This window comes from Neofelis nebulosa, chromosome 6, assembly GCF_028018385.1.
Source record: "Neofelis nebulosa isolate mNeoNeb1 chromosome 6, mNeoNeb1.pri, whole genome shotgun sequence".
NCBI lineage: Eukaryota > Metazoa > Chordata > Mammalia > Carnivora > Felidae > Neofelis > Neofelis nebulosa.
Window position 1 is genome coordinate 48,303,708 of NC_080787.1, and position 25,177 is coordinate 48,328,884.

The window sequence follows — 25,177 nt, forward strand, 5'->3', positions numbered from 1 at the left end:
GACTTTGTAAGGATTGAGATAAGGAAGGAAAGGGGGAGCTATTTGTCAGGTATGGTGCAGGATGCTATGCCTTCGTATGTTATTTAACCTTCACAAATGTTTTGCTAGTAAGGATTGCTGTTATTCTCATTTCACAGATTTAGGGTCATACCACCAGTCACAAGCAATACTGAGGTTTGAACCCTGGTCCCTTGGCACCAGTGTCTATCACACCACACTCTACAGGAGTCTCACCTGGATGCTTTTTCTTATTCACAGTGAGTCCTCTTTTTGTTTTCATGCCTTCATTTCTCTATTTAAGAGGGGAACAAAAGAATAATTACAACATGGCCTTGTAATGATGTACTTCATAAGGCGCTATTGGAACTCCCAGAACAATTGAAATTATGGATCTAAAAATCCAAGCCAGGGATGGTGGAGAGGTGGCCAGAGAAAACCTCACTGAGGCAACTTTTGAGCACAACCCTGAAGGAGGAGAGGAACTGAGAATCCCTGGAAAAGAACTTTCCAGGCAGAGGGAACAGTACATGCAATATCCTTGGGATGAGAACATGCCTGGCATGGGAGGACAGAATGAGGAGGCCAGAGTAGCTCAGTGGAATGGGTAAGGGGACAGGGGCAGGAAGTGAGATCAGAGAGTATCTCCAAGGAGACAGGCTGTGTAAATCTTTATAGGCTATAGCAATGGTTTAGCTTTTACTTCAGTGAGATAGGAACCCACCGGAGAGTTCTGAACAGAGGTGAGAGTGCTCTACTTTACCTTTTAGAAGGTTCAATCCCGCAGCCATGTTAGGAACAGACAAGCACAAAAGCAATGAGAGCATCTCAAGAGTTAGTGCAATAACACAGATGAGAGATACTGAAGGTGTGGATTGAGGTGGTAGCCATAGAGGTAATGAGAAATGTTTGAATTCTGGGTGTGTTATAAAGATAAAGCAAAAACAAAACAAGAGCCGATGGTTTAGATATGGATTCTGAGGAGAGCCAAGCACGAAAATAAATTTTCTTCCCAGGCATCTAGAGGAACAATGGCACCACTTGCTGAAATGAGAAAGGAGAAGCAGGCTTGGCAAGGAAAAACTCAAGAATTTAATTTTGGACTCATTAACTTAAGGGGCCTATTGGACACCCAACTGGAAATAGCAAGTAGGTAGTAGAGACATGGGGTTAGAGTTCAGGGGAAAAGGCTGAGAGGTAGATGTAAATTGGGGAGCCATCAGAGAACATTAAAACCATGATCCTAGATGAAAGCATCAAGAAAGTGAGCGTAGAGAGGGAAGAGAGTCCAAGGATTGCCCATGCCAATCTGTATGCCTTTTCTTGGTCAAAGAAACCATAGGAAGGAATGTGCTGAGCTAGCGGAGATCTCCAAGATGGTTCAGTCTGAGTTCCTTATTTTGTAGTTAGATCATCTAAGCTCCAGGAGATGAAACTGTTTGTCCAAGGCTACACAGCTCATGTTGGTAATGTTGAGACAAGAACCCAGGACTTCTAATTCCAAGTCTACTATCTTATATAGCTCCAGTTGCTGAGGGAGTGATAGATTCTCAAAGTGCAGAGGGAGAGAAGAGTGGCGATCAGGAGGAAAAATGGGGCATGTGCCAACTCACCCCCAGGAAGCCTTCCCAGCCATCGGTGAGTGTGAAGAAAGAGATGAGCCAGAGCATGTGGAATTCCATCTTCAGCTGGTCTCCCTCCTTACCATGGACTCAACCATGAACAACCGGGGTCACGGTCTGTGGCCAAACGATTGATGTACCATGCAAGGCTGCAAAGCTGATGCAAAAAAAAAAAAAAAAAAACAAAAACCCAAAAAAACCCAAAAAAACAAAAACAAAAACAAAAACAAAAAAAAACCCCAAAAAACCAAACAACAAAAAGCCACCACCACCAACAAAAACAAAAACAAAAAAACAAGTCGTTCAAGCCAAAATTTAAAAATGCACACAGTGGTTGGGCCTAAATGAGCAGATCAGAAGCCCTGAGTGTTTGATGATTTTTCCATTTCACGGGTGTAGCCTGAGATACCATTACTTTCGCTCCAGTAGCAGAAGGTATTAAGTCCCTGTCTTTCCAAACTTCCCAGAAAATTGCTCAAGAGCACTCAAATTTGCCTAAACACAGGCTATTTTATTTTATTTATTTTTTAAAAAATATTTTTTTACATTTATTTTTGAGAAACAGAGTGAGACAAAGCGTGAACGGGGGAGGGGCAGAGAGAGTAGAAGACACAGAATCTGAAGCAGGCTTCAGGCTCTGAGCAAGCTGTCAGCACAGAGCCTGATGCGGGGCTCGAACCCACGAACTGTGAGATCATGACCTGAGCCGAAGTCGGATGCTCAACCGATTGAGCCACCCAGGCGCCCCAACACAGGCTATTTTAAAATTATGACTTGCTGGGGGCGCCTGGGTGGCTCAGTCGGTTAAACGGCCGACTTCGGCTCAGGTCATGATCTCGCGGTCCTTGAGTTCAAGCCCCGCGTTGGGCTCTGTGCTGACAGCTCAGAGCCTGGAGCCTGTTTCAGATTCTGTGTCACCCTCTCTCTGACCCTCCCCCGTTCATGCTCTGTCTCTCTCTGTCTCAAAAATAAATAAACGTTAAAAAAAAAAAAATTTTTTTTTAAATTATGACTTGCTTAACTTTGTGACTAAATGCATTCAACATCCAGCTTTTTTATATTTCACGCTTTCCCTTTTATCAGTAAAAGCAAGCATTAAAATAACCAATGATCCTTAGAAGCGTTAATATATATGGAATATATATTGGAATATATATGGAATAATATGGAATCAGTGTTTAAGCATAAAAGTAATAATGAAGCGATGCAGCAAATTTCTTTCTTTATAGTTGATGTAATTATCAACAAATTATCCTCAAGTTTATGGTTATGTCAGAAGAATTGAGACAAAATTCAGCACATGGTCAGGGTCACAAAATTTATCATTTATACCCGGGTTATTTGGTTTCAACAACAAAAAATCACCGTAAGTTAGAATTGTTCTGTCCAATATAGTAGCCACTGGATACATGTGGCAGTCTGAATTTTAATTTTAATTGCAATAAAATGAAATGAAAAATGCAACACCTCAGTCACGCCAGCCACATTTCAGGCATTCGATAACCACATGTAGCTGGCGGCTACTAGTGTTAGGCAGTGTAGACACAGGACATTCCTGTCATTGCCAAAAGTTTTATTAGGCACAGAATAGTATTCAGCCTTAAAATAAAAGGAAATCCTGTCCCATGATACAATATGGGTAAACCTCAAGAGCATCATATTAAGAAAAAGAAGCTGATTGCAAAAAGGCAAATCCTGTATGATTCCACTTGTATAAAGTATCTAAAGTAGTCAAGCTCATGGAAATGGAAAGTAGAATGGCAGTTGCCAAGGGCTTGGGGGAGGGGGAAATGGGGACTTGCTATTTCATGGGTCTAAGTTTCAGTTTTGCCACATGAGAAAGTTCCAGAGATCTGATATATAACAATGTGAATATACTTAATTAACACTACTGAGACCACACACTTAAAAATGGTTAAGAAGGCACATTTTACTGTACGTAGGGTTTTTCCCACAATGTTTGAAAAGTGGTAATGGACATCATCGACAGAAATGAAGGAGTGCAATGGGCTCGCAACATTCTTTCACATCGCCATAGGAAACGATGAAAAAATAGGATTGCTAGCCTCGATAACCCACCATTAGAATAAGTGTGCTTGACCAGCAGCACAGAAAACGCAGAGTTGGACCCTGCCTTCCAGCTCTTACCTGGTTTCCTGGGTGTACCTTAACCCTCACACAAGTCCTGACATCCCTGACAGGCGCCCACACTTGGCCCTCTGGTCTGCAAGAAGAGAAAAAAGGCATTAGGGACAGGATAAAGACTACCACAGGCGTGGCCTACGTGTCAGCAGCGATCCTTTCCAGGGCTTTCTAGGGAAGTAAGAAAAATAAGCAATGAACCACATACAACTTTTTTGTTTACCTTCTCCCCTTAGGTGAATTTCGGTCCTCTCCCGTCGCTACCTTCCCACTTGCCAAAACTCCTTCGAAATCTACTGATGTTAACTTTCTCTGAGCAGCAGCCTATGCTCCAGATTGTTCTTATAGATTCTTGCTTCTCAAAATGTATCTTCTTCGGGTCCTATTCCCTCTGGCCTGCTCTGTGCGTTCTCAAAGTGATGGATATTTACGCTTAGGGCAGTGTTTTTCAAACATTTTGACCAGGCTTGATAAAAAGAAATATATTTTATAACATGTGCATGTATAGACACACATATAATAAAATGTAGGAGTATGTATGTATAAATAACAGAATAGTTAAATAACAGAACAATTCTGTGAAACGGAACTTAATTTCTGAGACGTGCCCTTGGACATTTCTATTTGTTTTTTTGTGTGTGTGGTTGCTGTTGTTTTTATTCAAATTCCAGTTAGTTAACATACAGTGTAATATTAGTTTCAGGTGTACAAAATAGTGATTTCACACTTCCATACATCACTTGGCGCTCATCACAGCAAGTGCCCTCTTTAGTCTCCATTGTCCATTTAACCCATCCTCCCACCTACCTCCTCTCTGGTTAAGCATCAGCTTGTTCTCTTTAGTTAAAAGTCTCTTGGTTTATCTCTCTCTCTCTCTCTCTGTCTTTTTACCTTTTCTCATTTGTTTTGTTTCTTAAATTCCATGTTTGTGGAAAGCTATTTGTCTTTCTCTGACTGACATATTTCAATTTAGTGTAATAATACTCTCCAACTCTACCCATGTCATTACAAATGGCAAGATTTCATTCTTTTTTATGGCTGAATAATATTACACACACACACATGCACACACACACATGCACACACACACACCACATCTTTATCCATTCATCAGTTGGTTATTTCCATATCTTGGCTATTGTAGATAATGCTGCTATAAACATCAGGGTGCATGTATCCCTTTGTATTCTTCAGGGAAATACCTAGCAGTAAAATTTTTGGATAGTGAAGTAGTTCTAGTTTGACCTTTTTGAGGAATCTCCATACTGTTGTCCAGAGTGGCTGCACCAGTGTGCATTCTTACCAACAGTTCAAGAGGGCTCCCTTTTCTCCACATCCTTGTCAACACCTGTTGTTTCTTGTGTTGATGATTTAGCCATTTTGACAGATGTGAGGTGATATCTCATTGTGATTTTTATTTGTGTTTCCCTAATGATGAGTGATGTTGAGCATCTTTTCATGTATGCGTTGGCCATCTGAATGTCTTCTTTGGAAAAATGTCTATTCATGTCTTCTGTCCATTTTTTAATTGGATTATTCACTTCCTGAGTGTTGAGTTTGTTAAGTTGTTTTACAGATTTTGGATACTAACCCTGTATTAGATATGTCACTTGCAAATATCTTCTCTAATACCATAGGTTACCTTTTAGTTTTGTTGATTATTTCCTTCACTATGCAGAAACTTTTTATCTTGATCAAGTCCCAATAGTTCCAATACCTTCTTGGAGTGCAGCCACATTGCAGAGGAAGCCTGTGCTCTTTCCAACCCCATTTTCACTTTTTCTCCACCTCCAGGGAAAACATTTTAATGTCAGTTCCTGAGCACTGTTTGGACCACGGTCTGTAGTGGTGAAGATTTCAAAGAGGGAAACAGTCTCTGTGCATGTAAGGTGTGATCTATCCTGTCCTTGTGCCAGGGTCTGTGTCCCAGTGGGAGGCTTGCCCTCATATGGCTCTTTCTCTCAATTCTCCCTCTCAATCTCTCTCTGAAAAATCTTCTTTCTCACCTATGTTGTCCAGACTGGAGGCTGCAAACCCAACCCAATAAGGCCTAGATGACAGCCTGGGCATCGTAAGGAAACTCTTTCTCATACTTTTGGCCTCTTTATCCACTCTTCCTCCCATGTGGAGGGTGTATTCCAGGCTGGCTCCTCGGACTTGCTAGAAATGGTAAACTATCACTTACAGTCAGGATTTCAGAACAGTGATTCCCAGTCACCGCTCTGTAGGCAAATCATGAATAGCTAGACTATAAAACAAGATGGGGAAAGAAGAAGAGGATGAGAAAAGAAAACACTGGGAAGCTCATTAGAAAATACAAGTGTCTGCATCCCACCCTAAGCGCACTAAATCTCAAACAGGCTAGGCCCAGCCATGTGCATTATTAAAGTTACCAAAAGATGCTGGCCTCCAGGCAGGTTTGAGAGTTATTATTCTAGACTGGTTCTGGGATAGGAAAAAGGAGTTCTGCCCTAAGGCCAACCCCGTGATTTGAATTCTAATTTGGGGTTTGGGACCAAAGCTCAAGCTAATCAAAATGTTTTCTTTGCTTCCTTGGTGTAAACACCTCCTCCTTAGATAGAGTTGGAAGACTGGATTTCAGGTAAATAATGGCTAATGTTTCAGTGTTAAGTATGTGCCATACAACATTTGGGACACGATTCATTGTCCAGAATTATCGTTGTTTTTCTGAAATTCAAATTTAACTGGGCATCCTCTATTTGCCAACTAGTCACAGGTGGGAAAATGGTACCTCAAGGCACATGGATCAAAACAAGCACTGTAGTTGAATTGTCCAGGGTTCAGTTACCAGCTTTGATATTATCAAGTAGATGCCCTCTGACATTTTCTCAGGCTTCCCGTACCTCAGTTTACTAACCTATAACATGGAGGAAATGGTATATAATTCAGAAGTTCTTAGGAGAGTTGAATGCATTATTGCATACAAAGTAACCAAAACATACCTGGCGGGTGATAAGCCTCAATTATGTTAGTGGTTAAAATGAACATTACTAATATTTCAATTTCAGCATCAGTTTTTACAGTTACTTGTTGAATTGTGTCAGAATTTGACTTCGATTGTGAACCAAATTAACTTACCAAATAAAGATGCTCCCAGGTCGGTGGCCCCCGCTATGTAAATAGAAGGATGGATTTCAGCCTCAAGGTAATACAGTTTCATAGTAACTGAATTATCTGACTCAAAGAAGAGTCATCAACAGTGTAGATGTCAAGAAATACTGTGTGTGTGTGTGTGTGTGTGTGTGTGTGTGTGTGTGTGTAGGGTACGGTAATCTTAAATCCCACTTAACATTGCCTTTACTCGAGGCAACCTTCGTGGTATTCTCAGGACTTCCTTTCCAAACTGAAAGGGTCCTGATTATTAAAAATTCTCTGAATCCGTGTGCCTTAGCCACAAACAAGGAGCTGTTGTTGTCATCAGAGTATATGTGTTTACATCACTTGCTTTTGGCAGCTGGGGGCCAATGATGCCTGAGCCACAGCTGTGTTGGCACTGGCTGCAGAGGGAAGGCTTGGCCATGGCAAGACTCTCGTCACTTCCTTGAATTCATTTAAGTGAATTCATTCCTGATAATCCCTGTCCTTCAGTTTGCAGAGAACAATCATTAAGATTTGCTGTTACGCCTGTGGAGAAGGCTGTCCATTGTCTCTCCATTCTTCCAGTTATGTATTTATGGGCTCCAAATATTATTTATTTATGTCAACAGCTGTCACCTTATCAACAGTGGTCCTTAGTTGGAACTGCTCACACCTACACTTCCCAGAATTTTTAGCAACATTCTAATCTTAGGCACAGTTGACCCGTTGGGCTGCTTTCTTGGCACCAATATTTATGGGATTGTTTCTTCCTCCATAAATAGAAGAAATCCTAGTAGAGTTGTCTCCCTCCTCTCTGTCTTGGGCTCACATGGGCACGTGTATACAACACACACACACACACACGCTAATGCAAAGAGCAGACCTCCAGCTAGGATCTGAAAGAAATCATGACTCAAATAGAAGTGCTTGTTTTACAGGCAGAGGACCTATACAACCTTGGTTTTATTTCATGTCTTACTTTATAACACTTTGGTAACATTTTCATTGGATCTGTCTTTGTGTAGGAATCCTTGGGCCTTTTGCCTTTGAGAAAAGTTTCTTTGCGCTCCTTTAAGTAGGCAGATATAGTAGAAAAGGTGAAAAGATAGGTGGGGACAGAGAAGGCAACCCATTCACATCTGGAAAAATGCTGGGAGGTCTGGTGAACCTTATGAGCTAGACAAACTCCTTCTGGAAGAACTACAATTTAAAGTTATTTAAAATCTTGGGGGGCCTGGGTGGCTTAGTCATTTGACTTCGACTCAGGTCATGATCTCACGGCTTGTGAGTTCGAGCCCCGTGTCGGGTTCTGTGCTGACCGCTCGGAGCCTGGAGCCTGTTTCAGATTCTGTGTCTCCCCCTCTCTCTACCCCTCCCCTGCTTGCATTCTGTCTATCTCTCTCTCAAAAATAAGTAAACATTAATAAAATTTTTTTTTAATTTAAAGTTATTTAAAATCTCAGTGAGTATCTGCATAAATATGTGTGCACGGTAAATTTTAAGCCCGTATTTCACATTTTAGCAGGTTTTTTAGCATGCTTCTGTTGTATAAACATAGTGGAAAAGACCTAGATTAGTTAGAATCCAACCCCAGGTTTGTCTCTTATCTGTCAGAACTTGTGAAAGTTAAAAAACAAAACAAAACAAAACCTTGCTGGACTCAGTTTCCTCCTCTATAAAATAACCAATAGAATAAGGTGAGTTCCAATCCATTCACATTCAGATTCTATTGTTATATGTCCATTTCCCAAATTCTATTTGCATATTATTTATTTATTGTTCTTTTCCTTAGTGTGTGTCGGTCATCAAATAGAACCTGGGAAAGATAAAAAAAAAAATTTACTGGGCTTTATACCTGTTTTCTCTTCAAACTGGTTATTCTAATTCTGGAACATCTTTGGAAATGGGCTGAAAACCTACTAAGAATGATGCCCTTGGGTTGAGAATAGAGGTGTGATTTTTAAGAATCCTAAAACTTTAAGCCTGGAAGATACCAAAGGAATGAATGACTTAGCTCAGTCATTCCTTCCCCAGGACACTTTACCAATCTGCTAAACTCTAATTTGAGAGCTTCCAATTTCCCAGGCACCGTGCCAAGCACTGGAGGTTCACAGCACAGTCAGGCGGGCTGTTCATACACCCTAACTCTACCCATTAAGAGAAACTCCAAAAGCAGTGATCCAGACCCACTTTTGAGAAGAACTTCTGGGTTGCTGGGGTCTCTGTTTCCTATTTAAACTCTCCAACGTTGCATCGAAGGGATCTCCCTTCAGAGTCCAGCTTGTGACCCTACCTCCTCCACTGATCCTTTTTGTTCCAAAAATTAACATACGTTTTACAAGTCTGTGTGTCCTTTGCCACTCATGGGAACTTCAGTTGCAGGGGATTACTCCTAATGCTGGTGCTATCAGCCTAGCACGGCTGTGTGTTCCCCACGAACAAAGATTCTGGGCTTTTTTAAGTCATTCCATCTGTGCTTTGTGTCTTAGTTACAGGATGAACTGTTGTTCTGAGCTCATCACCCAATATGGATGTTCTAATACAGTTCATTTCCTACAGACAAGTCCAACTCAATCCCTTTGTAAGAGCCTGACTGCCAGCCTCAGGGGTTGGCTCTATTCCAACGCCTTGTAACTGAAGCTTTTCTCCTGTCACTCATGGTTCGGTAGAGTCAACATTACCACCAAGCCCTGAAAGGATGATCAATGGCATTCCAGAGAAGGTGCCAAGCTGTTTCTTCCAGCCAAGCCTTCAGCTCAGCAATGGGGACCCAGCCTTCCTGGAATCCCCAGATGGGGTTTATCTCCACTCTTCGTCACATGACTCCATGGGTAAAACCCATGGAATTTGAACTTCCTCTCATATTGTTCCTTTGAAAAAGTATTTGCATAGCACTTGAGGGAGGTGATGGTTACATAAGAAAAAGAAATAAGAATAATTCTTTCTAGTTTACAAAATACTTTCATATGGACTGATCTGGTTATTTTGGCAATCTTGTAAATGAAGTGGGAATTATTTCCATTTCACACTTGCAGAAAATGAAAAGGGCAGGCCTGAATCCTACATAAAGAGTTATCTTTATGTCTTTATGTCTTTATGTTTATTCTTTAAAGAGATTTTTATTCTTTAAAAAGAATTTATCAACTATTTCTCTAAATTTCTCTCCCCAAAACAATCTAACCTTCCTCTTGGACTTTGAGCCAATGCATTTTGTTGCTTGGGAGATGATTTTAAGAAAATCCTGATTGTTAATTTGATCTCCATCTGACTTCCTTACGAATAAGGTTTCTTTGTTCAAGAAAAAGAAGAGTATACATTTCAAAGCAATCCTTCTAACAAATATGAGTGTCTTCAGTGTCAACGGATGAAAACACACTTTATCAGGCCTACTGGAAAGAACCAGAGAACAGGCTTTGTGGCAACTTCTTATTGAAAGTTCAGATTAAAGACGTAACAAGCTCTTCCTGGGTATCTTTTTAAATAACACAAATATCCAACTTCCATTCAATGTTTAGAGCCATAGAGTGAAGTGGTAAATCTTAATTATATCAAATACACCAAAAAACAATCATTCTTTGTTTCCCTATGCCTAGTAACAGTATTTTCATCATAATTTCCCAATGAGTAAAAGTTTTTCAATCATATTCCCCAAGTGATTCTTCTAGAAATAGAACCAGTTTCCTGGCATTCCCCCTACCTTGCAAATATTATGGCAGTTGATATTCCAAAACCTTCCAGGCTCCACTCTATGTTCAGATAAAGACGCATTATGGTGGCAAATTTGTTATTTGGACTCTTACCATCTGCCCTCAAATGTTCCTTCTGTGAAACTTCTTGCATATCCTTAATTCCAAGCAAATCGGGATTTTTCCAGGTTAGAGTGAAGTCCTGCCTCTATGCACTTTGACTTCTGATCCGCATGGCCAACGTGCCCTCCTCGTTTGTACCCCTGTCCACACCCCAGTGAGGTGTGGAAATGCCAGTTTCATCACCCTGTCCCCAGCATCTTTTTTTAGTGTTTGCCAAATCGATAAGCAAAATTTTTTTCTAATTGCTTTAATTTCCATGTCTTTGATTATCACTAAGAATAAGCATTGTTTTTCAGATGTTTATTAGCCATTTGTATTTTTTTTTCCTTGGCTTGACTTTTTAAGTCATTGTTCTAAGTTTTCCTATTGAAATGTTTACTTTTTCTTAAGAACTGCTTCTTTGGAGCTTTTATGTAACATGGATATTGGCTTTTTTTTCACTTCTGTTATAAATCTGTGTCCATTTGTCTTTGGTCTTTTAACTTTTTATGTTCTGCATAAGAGCTCAAAATATTCATGAAATCACATCTGTCGATCTTTCCCATTTTGTATTTTAAACTAGGAGTCAACCCCAAAAAAAATGTTTTATAAAATGACTATAAAAATATTCTGTTTCCTTCTAAACTTTCATTTTAAAATACATTTAAACTTTTACTCCTTCTGGACTTACTTTAGGTTTTGGTATGAAATAGGCGTTTACTTTCATTTCCCCCCCCAAATGAACAACCAGTTATCCCAACTATGTTTCTTAACTGAACCATTCTTTTTCAAGACACTTTGATAATTCTTTGACAGTTTTCTTCTTTTTTTTTTTTTTAACATTTATTTATTTTTGAGCCAGAGAGAGACAGAGCATGAACGGGGGAGGGTCAGAGAGAGGGAGACACAGAATCGGAAACAGGCTCCAGGCTCTGAGCCGTCAGCACAGAGCCCGACGCGGGGCTCGAACTCACGGACTGTGAGATCATGACCTGAGCTGAAGTCGGCCGCTTAACCGACTGAGCCACCCAGGCGCCCCTCTTTGACAGTTTTAAAAGCCACCTTGTCACATAGTGAAATTCTGATTTATGTATCTGTGAATTGTACCACTGTGTCGTTTTTTTTTTTTTTTTTTTTTGCCATTTACTTGTTTAATTGGTATCTTGATCAACAATACAGTAGAGTGTTATATGCCTAAGAATTATATCGTTAAATTTCTATGGGAAACAATTAGCCAGATTCGCTAAGAGATTAAGTATACAAAAGTCTTCAAACAAAATTAGGCTAAACTACAAACACAAGTGTGCAAGGTTTTCATAGAAAATATAATCTCCTTAAGACAAGGTCTCTTTACCCAAAACTTGGCAGGTGTGAACCTGTTCCATTGTGACCAGTTATCCTAATACCACAAATTTACAGTAAATGGGTGCTTATCCCTAAACAATAAAGGAACTTATATGATCAGGGTTTTTTTTTTTAATTTAATCTTAGTATAAAAAAGCAAATAAGGAAATTATCTTAGACTTTATTTAACATCTTAATTTTAAAAGACTTTATTTAAAATAAAACAAAAAAACTAGAGTTTCCAAGGTGTGTGGGCCTCAGAGATTAAAAACCGACATTTACAATGAAGACCCAGAGACACCATGGGGGCCTGAGAACCCTCATCAACGAGATTTCACTACAATTTCACAATTTGAGGGCTACATACCTCACTGCTATTCTCCTCTTTACTTGTTATTTATTCAACTGCCTACTCGCAGGGAATTTACTCCAACCTTATGAAGTTCCAGGCACTGTCACACTGATTCTTACGGAATTTCATTCTCAACATCTCAGAGCCCAGGTTTCCACCTGCCATTGAACAGGACCCCCTGAGATTATCTTTGGCTTTGAGGGGAGAGGGGTGGTAAGAGGGCCTCCCTTCCCCACGGGTTTTGTGTACCATTCAGCAAAGCTAGAATCAGCCGTGTATGTGACAGACTATGTTTCAGGCCATGATACTATAGACCTTTTCCACTATCCCTCCAAGTTTCTAGGTGTTTTTCACAATTATTAAGAACAGGTGTCTATCTATCCTTGAACTGTAGAGACCCTGACATCCTGTGAGCACTTCCCTGCTCAAACACAACTAGAACTCCCCGATGTGTTTGGGAACAGGTTCCCCTTTTCTGTAGCTATGGGTTTTTCCTGCCAAAGAGCTTGAGAAAGAAAACAAGGCAGAATATTGTTGAAGTGGTAAATACATGTTTAGATTGGCTGGACTACGGTTTCCTAAGCGGGCGTTAAGCAAAACTGAGAATTCAGTGACATTGTACCCAGGATTCCACTTCTCCACTGTCTGAGTTCTTCACCCTTTATGGCACACCCTTCCCGCTGGTAATGCCCTTGGATACTCAGTACCCTCTGGCTACTTCCGGTTTACTATTGCTCCCAACCAAAGTGCTAAATCGGTCACTTATAGACCCTAGTTTAAATGAATGTGTTCATTTATTTTTTTAGGAAAATATTTACATTCCTTTAATTGTGGAATGAATGAATGACATCAGAGGGCATGTGGATGCAAAAATCTGGTGTTCCCCTTACCCTCAGCACAGCAAGAGACAAACTGTGTAATGGGAACCCTACCCCTACTTTAAAAAAAATAAATAGGGGTGCCTGGGTGGCTCAACCGGTTAAGTGCAGACTCTGGTTCACCTCACATCAAGTGAGGTTCAGTTTGTGAGATTGAGCCCCACGGGGTACATGAGGTCCACTTCCGCATTGGGCTCTGGGCTGACAGCATGGAGCCTGCTTGAGATTCTCTCTGTCCCTCTCTCTCTTTCTCTCTGCCCTTCCCCTGCTCATGCTCTCTCTCAAATATAAATAAATAAAAATAAACTTTAAAAAAATTATAGAAATTGACTGCCATTTTAGAGGGGCAGGGCGTGTACACCCGTGAGGCATGTCAACAACAGTTCCCATCAGTTTGTGGCTGTGTACAAAACAGAAGTGTTTGCAAGTCAACCTGGTAAATCTCAACATGCACGTGCTCTGATTTTAAGTCCTAATGCTTATTGCCACCATTCAGCAAATTTAGTAATCAGAGCACGAAAAGCTTAAATAATGTGCTCAAGGTTATAACCCTTGCTGGTATTACTAAGTGTGGCCATTTTGTAAGATTGCTCTTAATTTTGATTATGGTTGTATAAGTAGCAGTGGTCTGTTACAGAAAAAGAAAAAAAATAAATAAAAGGCTGTGCAAATATTCTAATAAATTATAGAATATATGCTTATCTATTATTTCTTTCCTATCTGTAATTTCGCACCGATGTGTGTTATTATCAAGATTAGTTTAACAGGTGTCGTCACGGAAAAGCCACAGGTATCGTTTATCTATATCTCTTCCACCTTGATCTTCTTTCTGTACTTTCTCCAGTGACTTCCCATATCTAGGATATCAGGCTCACATAAATGAATTTTTCATTTCAAAAAAAGGAAAAGGAAAAGAAAAATTACCAATTTTCAAGGCCCATCAGTCAGAAAATAGAGAGTTATCACTTTATATATATTAGTGGGAAGGAGCAGGGAAATGATTGTACGGGTCAATGTTTGGATTTTTTCTCAGTTCAGGGAAGGAGCTAAATTGCAAAGTACTTTCCAGATTTATACTGGTTCATGCAAAGCTTATATGAATTCATTCTAAAGTGAAAATAAATTTAATCTTCTCGAGCATATTTGTATTTTAAGAGATTGCTAAAGCTAATATATTACTAACCAGTGGAAGTCGTGAGACTGATATTTGTAAGTTTCCTTGGTGGCACCTTCTTTATTCCAGCCAATCTACCTCCCAGGCACACCTGAAGAAGAGGGTACCCCTTATTCTGTGTTATAATCGATAGGGAGACGTGTGTGCTTTGAGTCAGCAAACCTGGAGTCTGCGAATCAGCAAATCCCCTCAATTTATATAGTCACCAAGAGGATGAACTCTCTGCTCGTCTCTGCTTGTTGCTTTTTCCATCCTCTGTTCCTTTATTTAGCCTTCTTTGGGAAATGGGATGTTGAAATCAGACTTTTCCCCGGGGGAAAGGGATCTCAACTCAACAGGTAGTACTGGGTGATAGCAATACACAGTCTAAGGAATCAAATCTCAGCTATTGGGCTTACCTGGTGATTCCTCTCTTCACATCACAGCCTTAGGGAGCCCCTCCTCCAGTGTACCTGTGGTTCAATCACTTCTTAATGCTGTTTGGAAAGACATCGCTAATATCTGACCAGCAGCTCACTGGCATTCATGCAGGTCCACTGATTCATAAGCAACTCCTGGTGCATGTTGCTGCCCTTGTAGGCAGACAAGCCCAGGACACACCCTTTTCAAGAAGGAAAAGATAAATACTTTTATGCTGCCTCTCCCTCCCACTTGGAGTCAATACCAGGCCTGGTAAGAGGAAGGAGATCTGAGCCCAAGACCTAACGATTCTTGCAGCAGACAGATTTCTGAAACCACAAAAGGAAAGTGGGAGAAAAAAATGCTCTAGGGGAACGCGGAACACTTCTGTCCTAGATCAGTTTGCTATCAAATGCCACTCTGTCGAGCTTTCATGTCCAGCTTCAGGACACCCACGGGTCATACCCCATAAAGCGGAAGGAATGCGGCTCTTCATGTATAATTCCAATGGCGGGGGAGGTGGGCAATTCCAGTGGAGTGAAGATAGGGGTCAATATTATTTTTCTTTTTCTGACTTCTTTCCCAGACAAAGGAACCTCAGACTTACCCATGGGATAATATGGAATGGGGGCTGGCAAAAGAGAACAACAGCGTACATGCTGAGGGTGGAATGCTCTTTGGCCTTAGAAAACCTAGAATGGAATCATTTTAACTTTTTAATAAATGCTTCTTTGCTTTCTAAGGACCCATCTGATTTGAAAATTACCATACACACGTACACACACACACACACATATATATTTTTTTTAAGTGTTTCTTTATTAATTTTTGAGAGAAAGACAGCACAAGCAGGGGAGGGGCAGAGAGAGAGGGAGAGAGAGAAAATCCCTAGCAGGTTCAGCACTCTCAGCACAGAGTCTGAGGTGGGGCTCGAACTCACAAACTGCGAGATCATAACCTGAGCTGAAATCGCGTGTCAGACGTTTAACTGACTGAGCCACCCAGGTGCCCCTAACACCCTTATATTCTGCAAATGACTTGAGGTGGCTCACCCTGTCAATGCATTTAAAAACACTATATTGGACTAGAAATAAGGAAACATGAACTATAAAAGTTCTATGTACACTACACAAATGATAGAAAGGGAAGCTATAAAGTAGAGTGTCAATGAAGAAAAAGAATGCAAATAGAAACCTATGAGGTATCTACACTATTTTATAAATTTGAAGCTTAACTTTAGGAGAAGAGCTTCCTAGCATTCAAGAAAAGGGGAAGTCAATCAGGTACATTGTTCTCATCACAGAAGAGAAAACATTCATCTTCTTCAGAAGGAGAAAATGGTCTTCAGAGCACTGGATTCTAATAGAAATATCTCTTTTAGAGTGAACAATTCTCCGAATAAAATTGGAGCTCATAATTTCATGCTGAAGACCTTTGGTGTCAAGAAGGCCTAAACACAATGTGACCTTCTTGTTTCCAATACCAATTGAGCCACTTGGTCTATAGCATAATTTTTCATGATCAGGGCTAAGTCTGGTCCAGTGGAGAAGTTATCAAGAGAACAAAGACGACTTGACAATCCCTAACTGTTCAAAGGCATCAGCCATCCCTCCTTTGTCGGCCACCAGCCTGGGCAAAATAGAGCTGATCTCATAATCTAATCAAGTCAATGTCACTCTCTGCTGTGCCCTTTCTGCAGGGTTTTGTGCATTTTCCAGATCCACCAATTGCAAATGGAGACCAAATTTCCTTTCAGTACAGAAGGTCGAGGGCTTCCAGAAGGTCCTCACTCAGTTGATCTGATGTCTGAAGTTCTAGGATTAAATGCCATCTTTTCAGTTCAGTGCTATTTGTTTCCTATTGTCTGTGTTAAAATGCAAGTGCATGTAGGAGCACAGAAGTCACTGACACCGTAGTGGGAATGTGTTTATAAAATGGTACTAATAGTCTATTAACTACTTAGGGAGGAAAGTAGCCGTGGAATTGGAAGGGGGTCAGGCGAAGGAGTAAGACAGACAAAATGGCCAATCACTCTGGAGCTTAATGGGGGAGGGCTTGAAGCTCAGATAGAAGGTCTGTTAGTGACCTCCAGCTCATCATGTTGCAAAGCCCAGCAACTTCCTAGGGGCTGGCATGTGGCCCTTGGAACCAAAGGGATCCCTATAGTTTCTTCTTAGACCAAAAACACTTTAGCAGATAGTAGAAAATTAGGCACCCAATAGACCTCAATAATTCCTTGAGTAGATTGGTTTTGGAGAAAATCTGAATCCAAACAAATGAATATATTTAATTGTTAATTCCGCATTTAATGGAAGGAGATCATAGTATGCCCAATATTTAGGTTGTTTCACAAATAGGGTGTGCTTTTGAATTACTGATGGGTGACTCACCAGTAAGCCACTTACTCAACCCTTCTAGTTTCCTCCTAACCATCTACTAACACATGTGAGGCTAAATTCGATACTTCCTGGTTAGGTTATAGGGCTCCGGAGTCCCTGCAGAGGACAGAAAGCAAAAGAGAGTAACACGGGTTTTTGCACAGTGTGGAGCATGGTGACATATCATTCTTCTGAGCCCAAGGAGAGCTGGTCTTCTGGGAAGGCAGAGTTGAGGGAGGCTTGCTCCTCCGGTACAACGGCAACTCTCCTTTGGCTGCAAAATCGCACACACTCCCCTGTGAAGCAGGTACAAGGTGTCCACCTGAGCATCCAAAGGCAGCTAAACGAATGTGTTTTGGTCCCTCTGGTATATTTTACATCGTCTGCTCATCTGGACCACAGAACTTGACTAAACCAGCCCCCAGCCCCGGCATCCTATAGATAGCTGCCCAAGAGAACAAGGAGGAAGACCAGGGGGCCGAGGAAGCACTTTGAACCCTGTCAAATCATCTCTCTGTTTGCGTTGGTTTCCTGGGCAGTCTGATGGCTTGCTTTCCCGGTAAAAGAGTAGAGTCACAGCAATAAATAGCAACAACCCTGAGGCCCCGGAGAAAGGACTAAGCGAACAGAATCTCATTATTGGAACTAGTTTTCTAAATCTTATCACACCTTATCACCAGGTGTGAGGCACTATCTGAATGTGGTCAGCAGGTGAGCAGGAAGGATCCTGGAGGGCAGTGTTTATCCTTCAGAGGTGCTAGGAGGTCTCTGCCTTTGGTCTTAGAGAAGCTCTAATCCAGGGGCTGTAAACACAGTTGGTCGCCTTGAATGATATGGTGACTCGAGGGTGTGATAGTCCCTGAGCTGTTTCGGGTGGCTTTATTCCACACTGTGAAATGATTAAATGCAATAAGAAATGTTTCAAGTATAATTTAAAAAAAAAAAAAACAACCCACAAACCTGAAAGGAACAGTAAAGAGAAGAGTTGAGTGTAAAATGTACATTATAGTGAGAAGGTTTTCCTAACTAACAAAGATTTTATCAAAACTGATATAGTCTTTTATTTTTTTTAAATTTTTTTTTCAACATTTTTTTTTTATTTATTTTTGGGACAGAGAGAGACAGAGCATGAACGGGGGAGGGGCAGAGAGAGAGGGAGACACAGAATCGGAAACAGGCTCCAGGCTCCGAGCCATCAGCCCAGAGCCTGACGCGGGGCTCGAACCCACGGACCGCGAGATCGTGACCTGGCTGAAGTCGGACGCTTAACCGACTGCGCCACCCAGGCGCCCCGTAAACTGATATAGTCTTTTAACACTCAACACCAGGGCTTAAAAAATAAAGAGAGATGGGAATTATTAAGTTATTTGAGGATAAAGCTTAGTCAAAGGGGCTTATGAGAAACTGTTTGGGGGTGGTATTTAATCATTGTAATGCTACTTAGCCTGAATATAAGGTATACTCAAATAAACAAATGGAGAGCTCACAAAACTGTAGGAAATCTTTTCCCATCCATATCACAGACAAGTGTAGCAATCTATACACATGAACACTGGCCTGGGCAGAAAATCAGAGAAGAGATCAACAGTCAATCACGTAGTAACAGCCCCCATTTACTAAGCACTTACCATGTTCCAAGTAGTGTTCTGAGCAGTTTCCAAGTGCTTTTATACTCCCAGCAACCCTCGAGGCAGTTCCCACCATCATTCCCCTTTTATAGGTGAGGAAATGGAGGGACAGAGCAGGTAAGTAAATGATGGGCTTGCCTTCAAAGTCTGTGTTCTGATAACCTGTGCTCTGCCATTCCTCTTTTTTGTTGTTGTGAATTTTTTAAGCTTATTTATTCATTTTGAGAGACACAGAGTGCATGGGGGAGGGGCAGAGAAAGAATGTGAGAGAAAACCCCAAGCAGGCAATGCACTGTCAGTGTGGAGCCTGATACAGGGCTCGAACTCACGCAACATGAGATCATGACCTCAGCAGAGATCAAGAGTTGAGCGCTTAACTGACTGAGCCACCAAGGCACCCTGCGAGAAAAGGCAGGTAAGAAATACAAACAGAAGTGTCCGACCTTTCCAAAATAACCAAAGAAAAGACCACAGGCAACATTATGGTCTTAGGCACTAATGAGCCCTAGCATTCTTATCAGCTGAACCTTTCATAGTAAAATGAAGGGCCACCAAAGCCCCCGGAGAGAATCCACATTTCCATTTCATTCAGCGAGTAAGCTTCACGTGTCCCTAAATTCAAAGCCCTGGACAAACTTAGCAAGGCCAAGCAGAATTCCCCCATTGCCTGTCATCAGTTCAGAGCTTACAGGGTTTGAATGCCAGAGGTAACACTGACTACGAAAATCATGAACTTTGCTTTTTTTCCCTCTGCCTGTCTTTAAAATGAGAATTACACAACATCAAGCAGCCTTCTCTCTAGACCCAAGGGACCTTCCCGGTGTGGCGGGGACAGTGCAGTCACAGGCAACAGAGCCCATCCACTTACACTCAACGTGATGTGGAAAAATCCATCCGCGGGTCGGGGCAGCCTCAGTGGAAATGCTCAATCTGATGCAGTTTACAAGAATCCTGCTTTGACCGTGCAGGTTCTAGAACACCAAACCTTTAACAGGAACGTGCATTTCTCCACTGGCCTATAGCGCCAGACAAAAGTGACACAAACAAGGCTCCCAAACGACAGTCAGGAGTCTGCTGGATTAGAGGCTAAAACCCAACAGACTGTCACTCCGTCTCCCAAGGGAGAGATCCTGTGGGTGAGAAGCTCTCCCAGAACAAAATAAATCCGATTCTGTCCCTGGGCATTTTTTTCTTTGTCATTGTGGCTGTACTCAACTTCCTCATGAGGACAAACACCTGAAGAGGCGGCCTGAGATGAAGACATTCTATTTTTTGCGGAAGTATGGTTTCTGTTTAGCAAACTGCCAGTTGACCCCAGGGTTTCGGAATGTCCTTTAAGCAAAGGGAGACATCTAGTGGCCAAGATTTGCATGTTAGAAGAGGCCACCTGTTCATAAAATCACTGTAGGGTACAGAGGTTCAGTTGCCTTGAGGATGGACTGGGGCACTTGGCCAGAAGGGAGTAGAAAGAAGGAGTGATCTGAATCAGGTAACCCCTGAGACCCTGAGTTACTTTGTTCAGATGCTTGGCAGGGATCTTGCTTGTGGTGGAATTCATTCATTCATTCATTCATTCAGCTATCTTATTAAATATTGACTAGCTACAAGACTGCTAGGCCATGGGGACCTCAAAATCTATATATACTGCCTTCAAGGATCTTGTAGCTTAGTAGAAAGACTAGACCAGCAACGATCAGTTAAAATACATCATGATAGGGGCTGAGCACACTACGTTATAGTAGCCCATAGAAAAGTCACTTAAATGAATCTCCAAGGGTGAGAGGAATAAATGTCTAGACCGCAATTACCAAACTGGCACCCTGTGGACCCCATCTGGCCTCCAGATGTGTTTTGCTTGGCCCATGCAATGTTCTTAAAACTCTGAATTAGTTGCTAACATTTTAAACAACAGGGGATTTCACATGAAAATCCAGATTACAGCTTCTTTTGAAAAATGACAAGATCTGACAGCATGGTTTCCATATTGCTGTAGGGAGATATTAAACTGGAGCTGGGTAGGGGCTGCTCACCTTCCTGTTCCTGTTTCATAACAATAAAGAATTTACTTATTTCAGTGAAGTTTTGGTAGATTTCACACGAATGGGGTACAAAAGTCAAAATTACAAAACTCTATTCATTGAAAAATTAGTCTCCTGCAATGCCTTGTTCTACAGCCAACAAATCGTCACCTACAAAGGCACTCACTATTGTTACCAGGTAGAGATTGAACGTATCCCTCCCTAACCCCTCACATCGAAATTAATTTCATCTGTTTTACAAATTTTAAAACAAAATATAAAACTACAAATACTAGAAGAAAACAAAAAAAGTTATTTTCTTTGTATTCTTTAAATAATATGTTCATTTATGATTAAGGCATTTTGTAAAGAGAGACCATAATTCAGGCATCACACACACACACACACACACACACACACACACACACACAATTGATATTTGACTACATAAAAAGGGGGAAAATTCTTCTTGGCAAAAAATACAATGAACAGCATCCAAACATAAATAAGTACCTAGAAAAATATTTTTGATTTATATCAGAAATGACTTTTTCTTGAATATGTAAGTAGTCCTTATAAATCAATAAGAAAAAGACACACCAGGGGCACCTGGGTGGCTCAGTAGGTTAGGCATCTGACTTGATTTTGGCTCAAGTCATGATCGCATGGCTCGTGAGTTCAAGTCCCATGCCGGGCTCTGTGCTGGTGGCATGGAGCCTGCTTGGGAGTCTCTCTCTGCCCCTCCTCCCCTCTTGCTTTCTCTCTCTCTCTCAAAATAAATAAATAAACACTAAAAGAGAAAAACATGCCCAAGGACACAAATGGGCCAACAGGAATAAGCCAAAAAAAGAATACAAATAGTTCTAAAATATATTAAAAGGATGAAAAGTGACGTTTCACCTCTCAGGTGAGAAAAAATTCAGCAGAAATGATAACATTTGTGCAGGTGGGAAGAAACAGGTGGTCTCATATGCAGCTGGTGGGTGGATAAACTAGAAAGTATCAAATTTTAAAACGTGCTTGTCCCTTGGCTTAGCAGATCTACAGGCAGACTTCCTTTAATGCATCTCACTCGGTTGTGCTCCACAGATAATGTGTTTTTTTTTTTTATAAACTGAAGACTTGTGGCGACCCTGAGTCAAGCAAATCTATCAGTGCCATTCTTCCAACAGCGTTTGTCCATTTCATGTCTCTCTGTCACATTTTGGCAATTCTCACAATATGTCAAACTTTTTCATTGTTACTGCATTTGTTACAGTGATTTGTGATCTGTGATTACAGCTCGCTGAAAGTTCAGATGATGGTTGGCAATCTTTAGCAATAAACTGCTCTTTAACTAAGGTATGTGCACTGTCTTTGTATACATAATGTTACTGCACACTTACTAGACCACCATACAGTGTGAACATAACTTTTATATGCACTGGGAAACCAAAATTTTTGTTTGATTTGCTTTAGTGCTCTATTCACTTTATTGTGTTGGTAAGGAACCAGACTGGCAGTATCTCCAAAGCATGCCTGTATCTCCGGAAATGTAAGCTACAGATATGCTTGCCCATGTGCAAAATGATATCCACACAAATATGCCCGGGGCAGAATTATTTCTGATATGTGGAAATTAGAAGCGGTATAAAGTTCCATTAATAGATGCGGTGGATTGTATTTGTTTACAATGTGTTATATGCTCAAACCATAAACCTTTTTCCTGTCTGTGTCAAGCAATTGAAATTCTGAAATTGTTACTACAATGTCAATTAGCTAAAGTTACAACAGAAATTGGTCCTAAGAGTGGGGCAAAAGCTCTCATAAGAGAGATCTGAAAATATATGGCATTAGCCTCTGGTCTGCCGATGGGAAGCAAGGAAATTTATTGGAAAAGAACGGAGGCTGTGTATGTAATGCAGTGAAACATTTTATGAACTTGGATGGCAGATAACGTGCTAACCAAGCTTGTGGCTTTAGGCAAAGAAGTTAGAATCCCTTTTAGTGCAACAGTGGCTCTCCTGACAGGGCAAGCCTCTTTAAAATATACTTGGCTTTTTACCTATCTTATTCCAGTTAGCTCTAGGTGCCTGTGATATGATTAATAAGAAGAAACATGTATTTGGCCTTTTCCCTGTGCTGGCAAAGAGCTCCTAAAACCCTTGGAATTTCCTAAGTAATGAATGCAGTAAAATTGTCTCATGTTAACGAGATGATTTTTGTTCAGCACTAGGATGCGGGGTGGGGGAGGCTGGCTGCCAGGAGAACCAGCTGAGTGGTTAAAGGATTAGAACTTTTAACCCCACCGCCCTGACCTCCCTCCCGGGGGAAGAGATTGGTGCTGGAGGTGCTTGAATCCATCGCCAATGGCCGGTGATTTCATCAACCATGTCCGTGTAACGAAACCGACATAAAAATCCAAAAGGACGGGTTTCAGAGGGCTTCCAGGTTGGTAACCATGTGGCGATTTGGGGAAAGTGGCACACTTGGAGAGGGAACAGAAGCTCCAGCCCTCTCCCCAGCCTTGTTCCACGCATCTGATTCATCTGGCAGTTCCTGAGTAATATCCTTTTATAATAAATTGGTAATCTAGTAAGTTAAAATGCTTCTCTGAGTTTTACGAGCCACTCCAGCAAATTGAGCAAACCCAAGGAGGAAGTCATGGGAACCTCTGATTTATAGCCAGTCGGTCAGCAGTACAGGTAACAACATGGAGTTGCAACTGAAGTGGGGGTGTGGGGGACAGTCTTGTGAGACTAGCCCTTAACCTATGGAACCCGACCCTATCTCCAGATAGACCGTGTCAGAATTGAGTTAAATTCTGGGACACCCAGCTGGTGTCCAAGAATTGCTTGGATTTCTGTGGAAAACCCGCCCCCTGCCCCTCCCCCACACACAATGGAACAGGATGCAGAACTTTTAGTGCCAGTAGTTATGAGCCCAATTCTTTTCCAGACAGATAACCTTGAGGGAATTGGGCTTCAGAGGGAGAGGCACACCTTTGGCCTCTTTTCCCTGAGCACTTTTTCAAAGGAGAGTATTGACTTAGAAGCACCTTAATCGGGGGCGCCTGGGTGGCTCAGTTGGTTGAGCGACCAACTTCAGCTCAAGTCATGATCTCACGGTTTGTGGGTTCGAGCCCCACGTCGGGCTCTGTGCTGACAGCCTGGAACCTGCTTCTGATCCTGTGTCTCCCTCTCTCTCTGCCCCTCCCCCACTCATGCTCTGTCTCTCTCTGCCTCAAAAATAAATAAACATTAAAAAGAAAAAGAAAAAAAAAAGAAGCACCTTAATCATTCCAGCTGTTCAAGCAACAGGTTTGATGGCCCTACCTTGACTTGTTTCTAGCCATGAGCCTTAGCTGTAATTGGTCCTAATCACTGAAGGTCCATCTCACTTTTATATTTTACCAGTTAGAGGTAGGAATTAGTTACTAGTTAGAGGTGGAAGTATGCTGCATCTTCTAGTTGGAATTTTTGTGCCTATTTTTTTTCCTTTTTGCACCTGTGTGAGAATTCGTCATTGCTTTCTTGCAACATGTAGTCTAAGCGGGCCAATAGCAGCTAAGGCGTGCTAATAATTGGGGTTTCAGCTATCTAGCCATTTTTCCCACACCAATGACTGAACAATCCATCTTTTCCTCACTGTTTTGAGATGCCACCTGCATTAAATATTAAATTCCTGGGCATCTTTGGGTCTACTTATGGACTTTGTTGTTCTTTTCATTCATCTGTTTACTCGAGACTAAACTCAACACTATTTGCTGTAGCTTCATGATATATTTTCGTATCCAATACAATAAGTCTCCCTTATCATTCTTCCTTTTCAAATGTTTTTCTTTCCAATGTTTAATAATTTTTTATAGAGGGGCGCCTGGGTGGCTCAGTCAGTTAAGTGTCCGACTCTTGATTTCAGCTCAGGTCATGATCTCACAGTTTGTGAGTTCCAGCGCTTCGTGGGGCTCTGCATTGACAGCATGGAGCCTGCTTGGGATTCTCCGTCTCCCTGTCTCTCTGCCCCTCCCCCACTCACATGCTTGTGCATGCTCTCGGTCTCTCTCAAAATTAATAAACATTTAAGAAATACTTATTTCTGGGGCGCCTCGGTGGCTCAGTCGGTTGGGCGTCCGGCTTTGGCTCGGGTTGTGGTCTCACAGTTTGTCGGTGCGAGCCCCACCTCGGGCTCTGTGCTGACGGCTGGGAGCCTGGAGCCTGCTTCGGATTCTGTGTTTCCCTCTCTCTCTGCTCCTCCCCCACTCGTGCTGTCTCTCTCTGTCTCAAAAAATAAAATAAAACATTAAAAAAAAATTTAATAAAAATAAAATAAAGAAATATTTATTATTTATTTATTTATTTATTTATTTTAGAGAGAGAGAG

General features: G+C 41.4%; 1 protein-coding gene across 7 annotated transcripts in view; it reads right to left on the reverse strand.

The window, feature by feature from the left end:
• Positions 1 to 19,990, reverse strand: part of ADGRF1 (adhesion G protein-coupled receptor F1) — a 46,066-nt gene extending 26,076 nt beyond the window's left edge. Inside the window, exons 1-5 of one of the 7 annotated variants that reach the window (XM_058734187.1) lie at positions 19,670 to 19,989; positions 15,403 to 15,487; positions 3,768 to 3,843; positions 1,611 to 1,736; positions 235 to 292 (exon numbers count right to left, since the gene is read on the reverse strand). In XM_058734187.1, the coding sequence (XP_058590170.1) occupies positions 235 to 292; positions 1,611 to 1,679 (127 nt within the window). In that variant the 5' untranslated portion in view covers positions 1,680 to 1,736; positions 3,768 to 3,843; positions 15,403 to 15,487; positions 19,670 to 19,989. Of the gene's footprint in view, positions 1 to 234; positions 293 to 1,610; positions 1,777 to 3,767; positions 6,640 to 15,402; positions 15,488 to 19,669 lie in introns of all 7 variants that reach the window. The other 6 variants (XM_058734184.1, XM_058734189.1, XM_058734185.1 and 3 more) reach the window with 6 other exon arrangements.
• Positions 19,991 to 25,177: the final 5,187 nt, after the last annotated feature.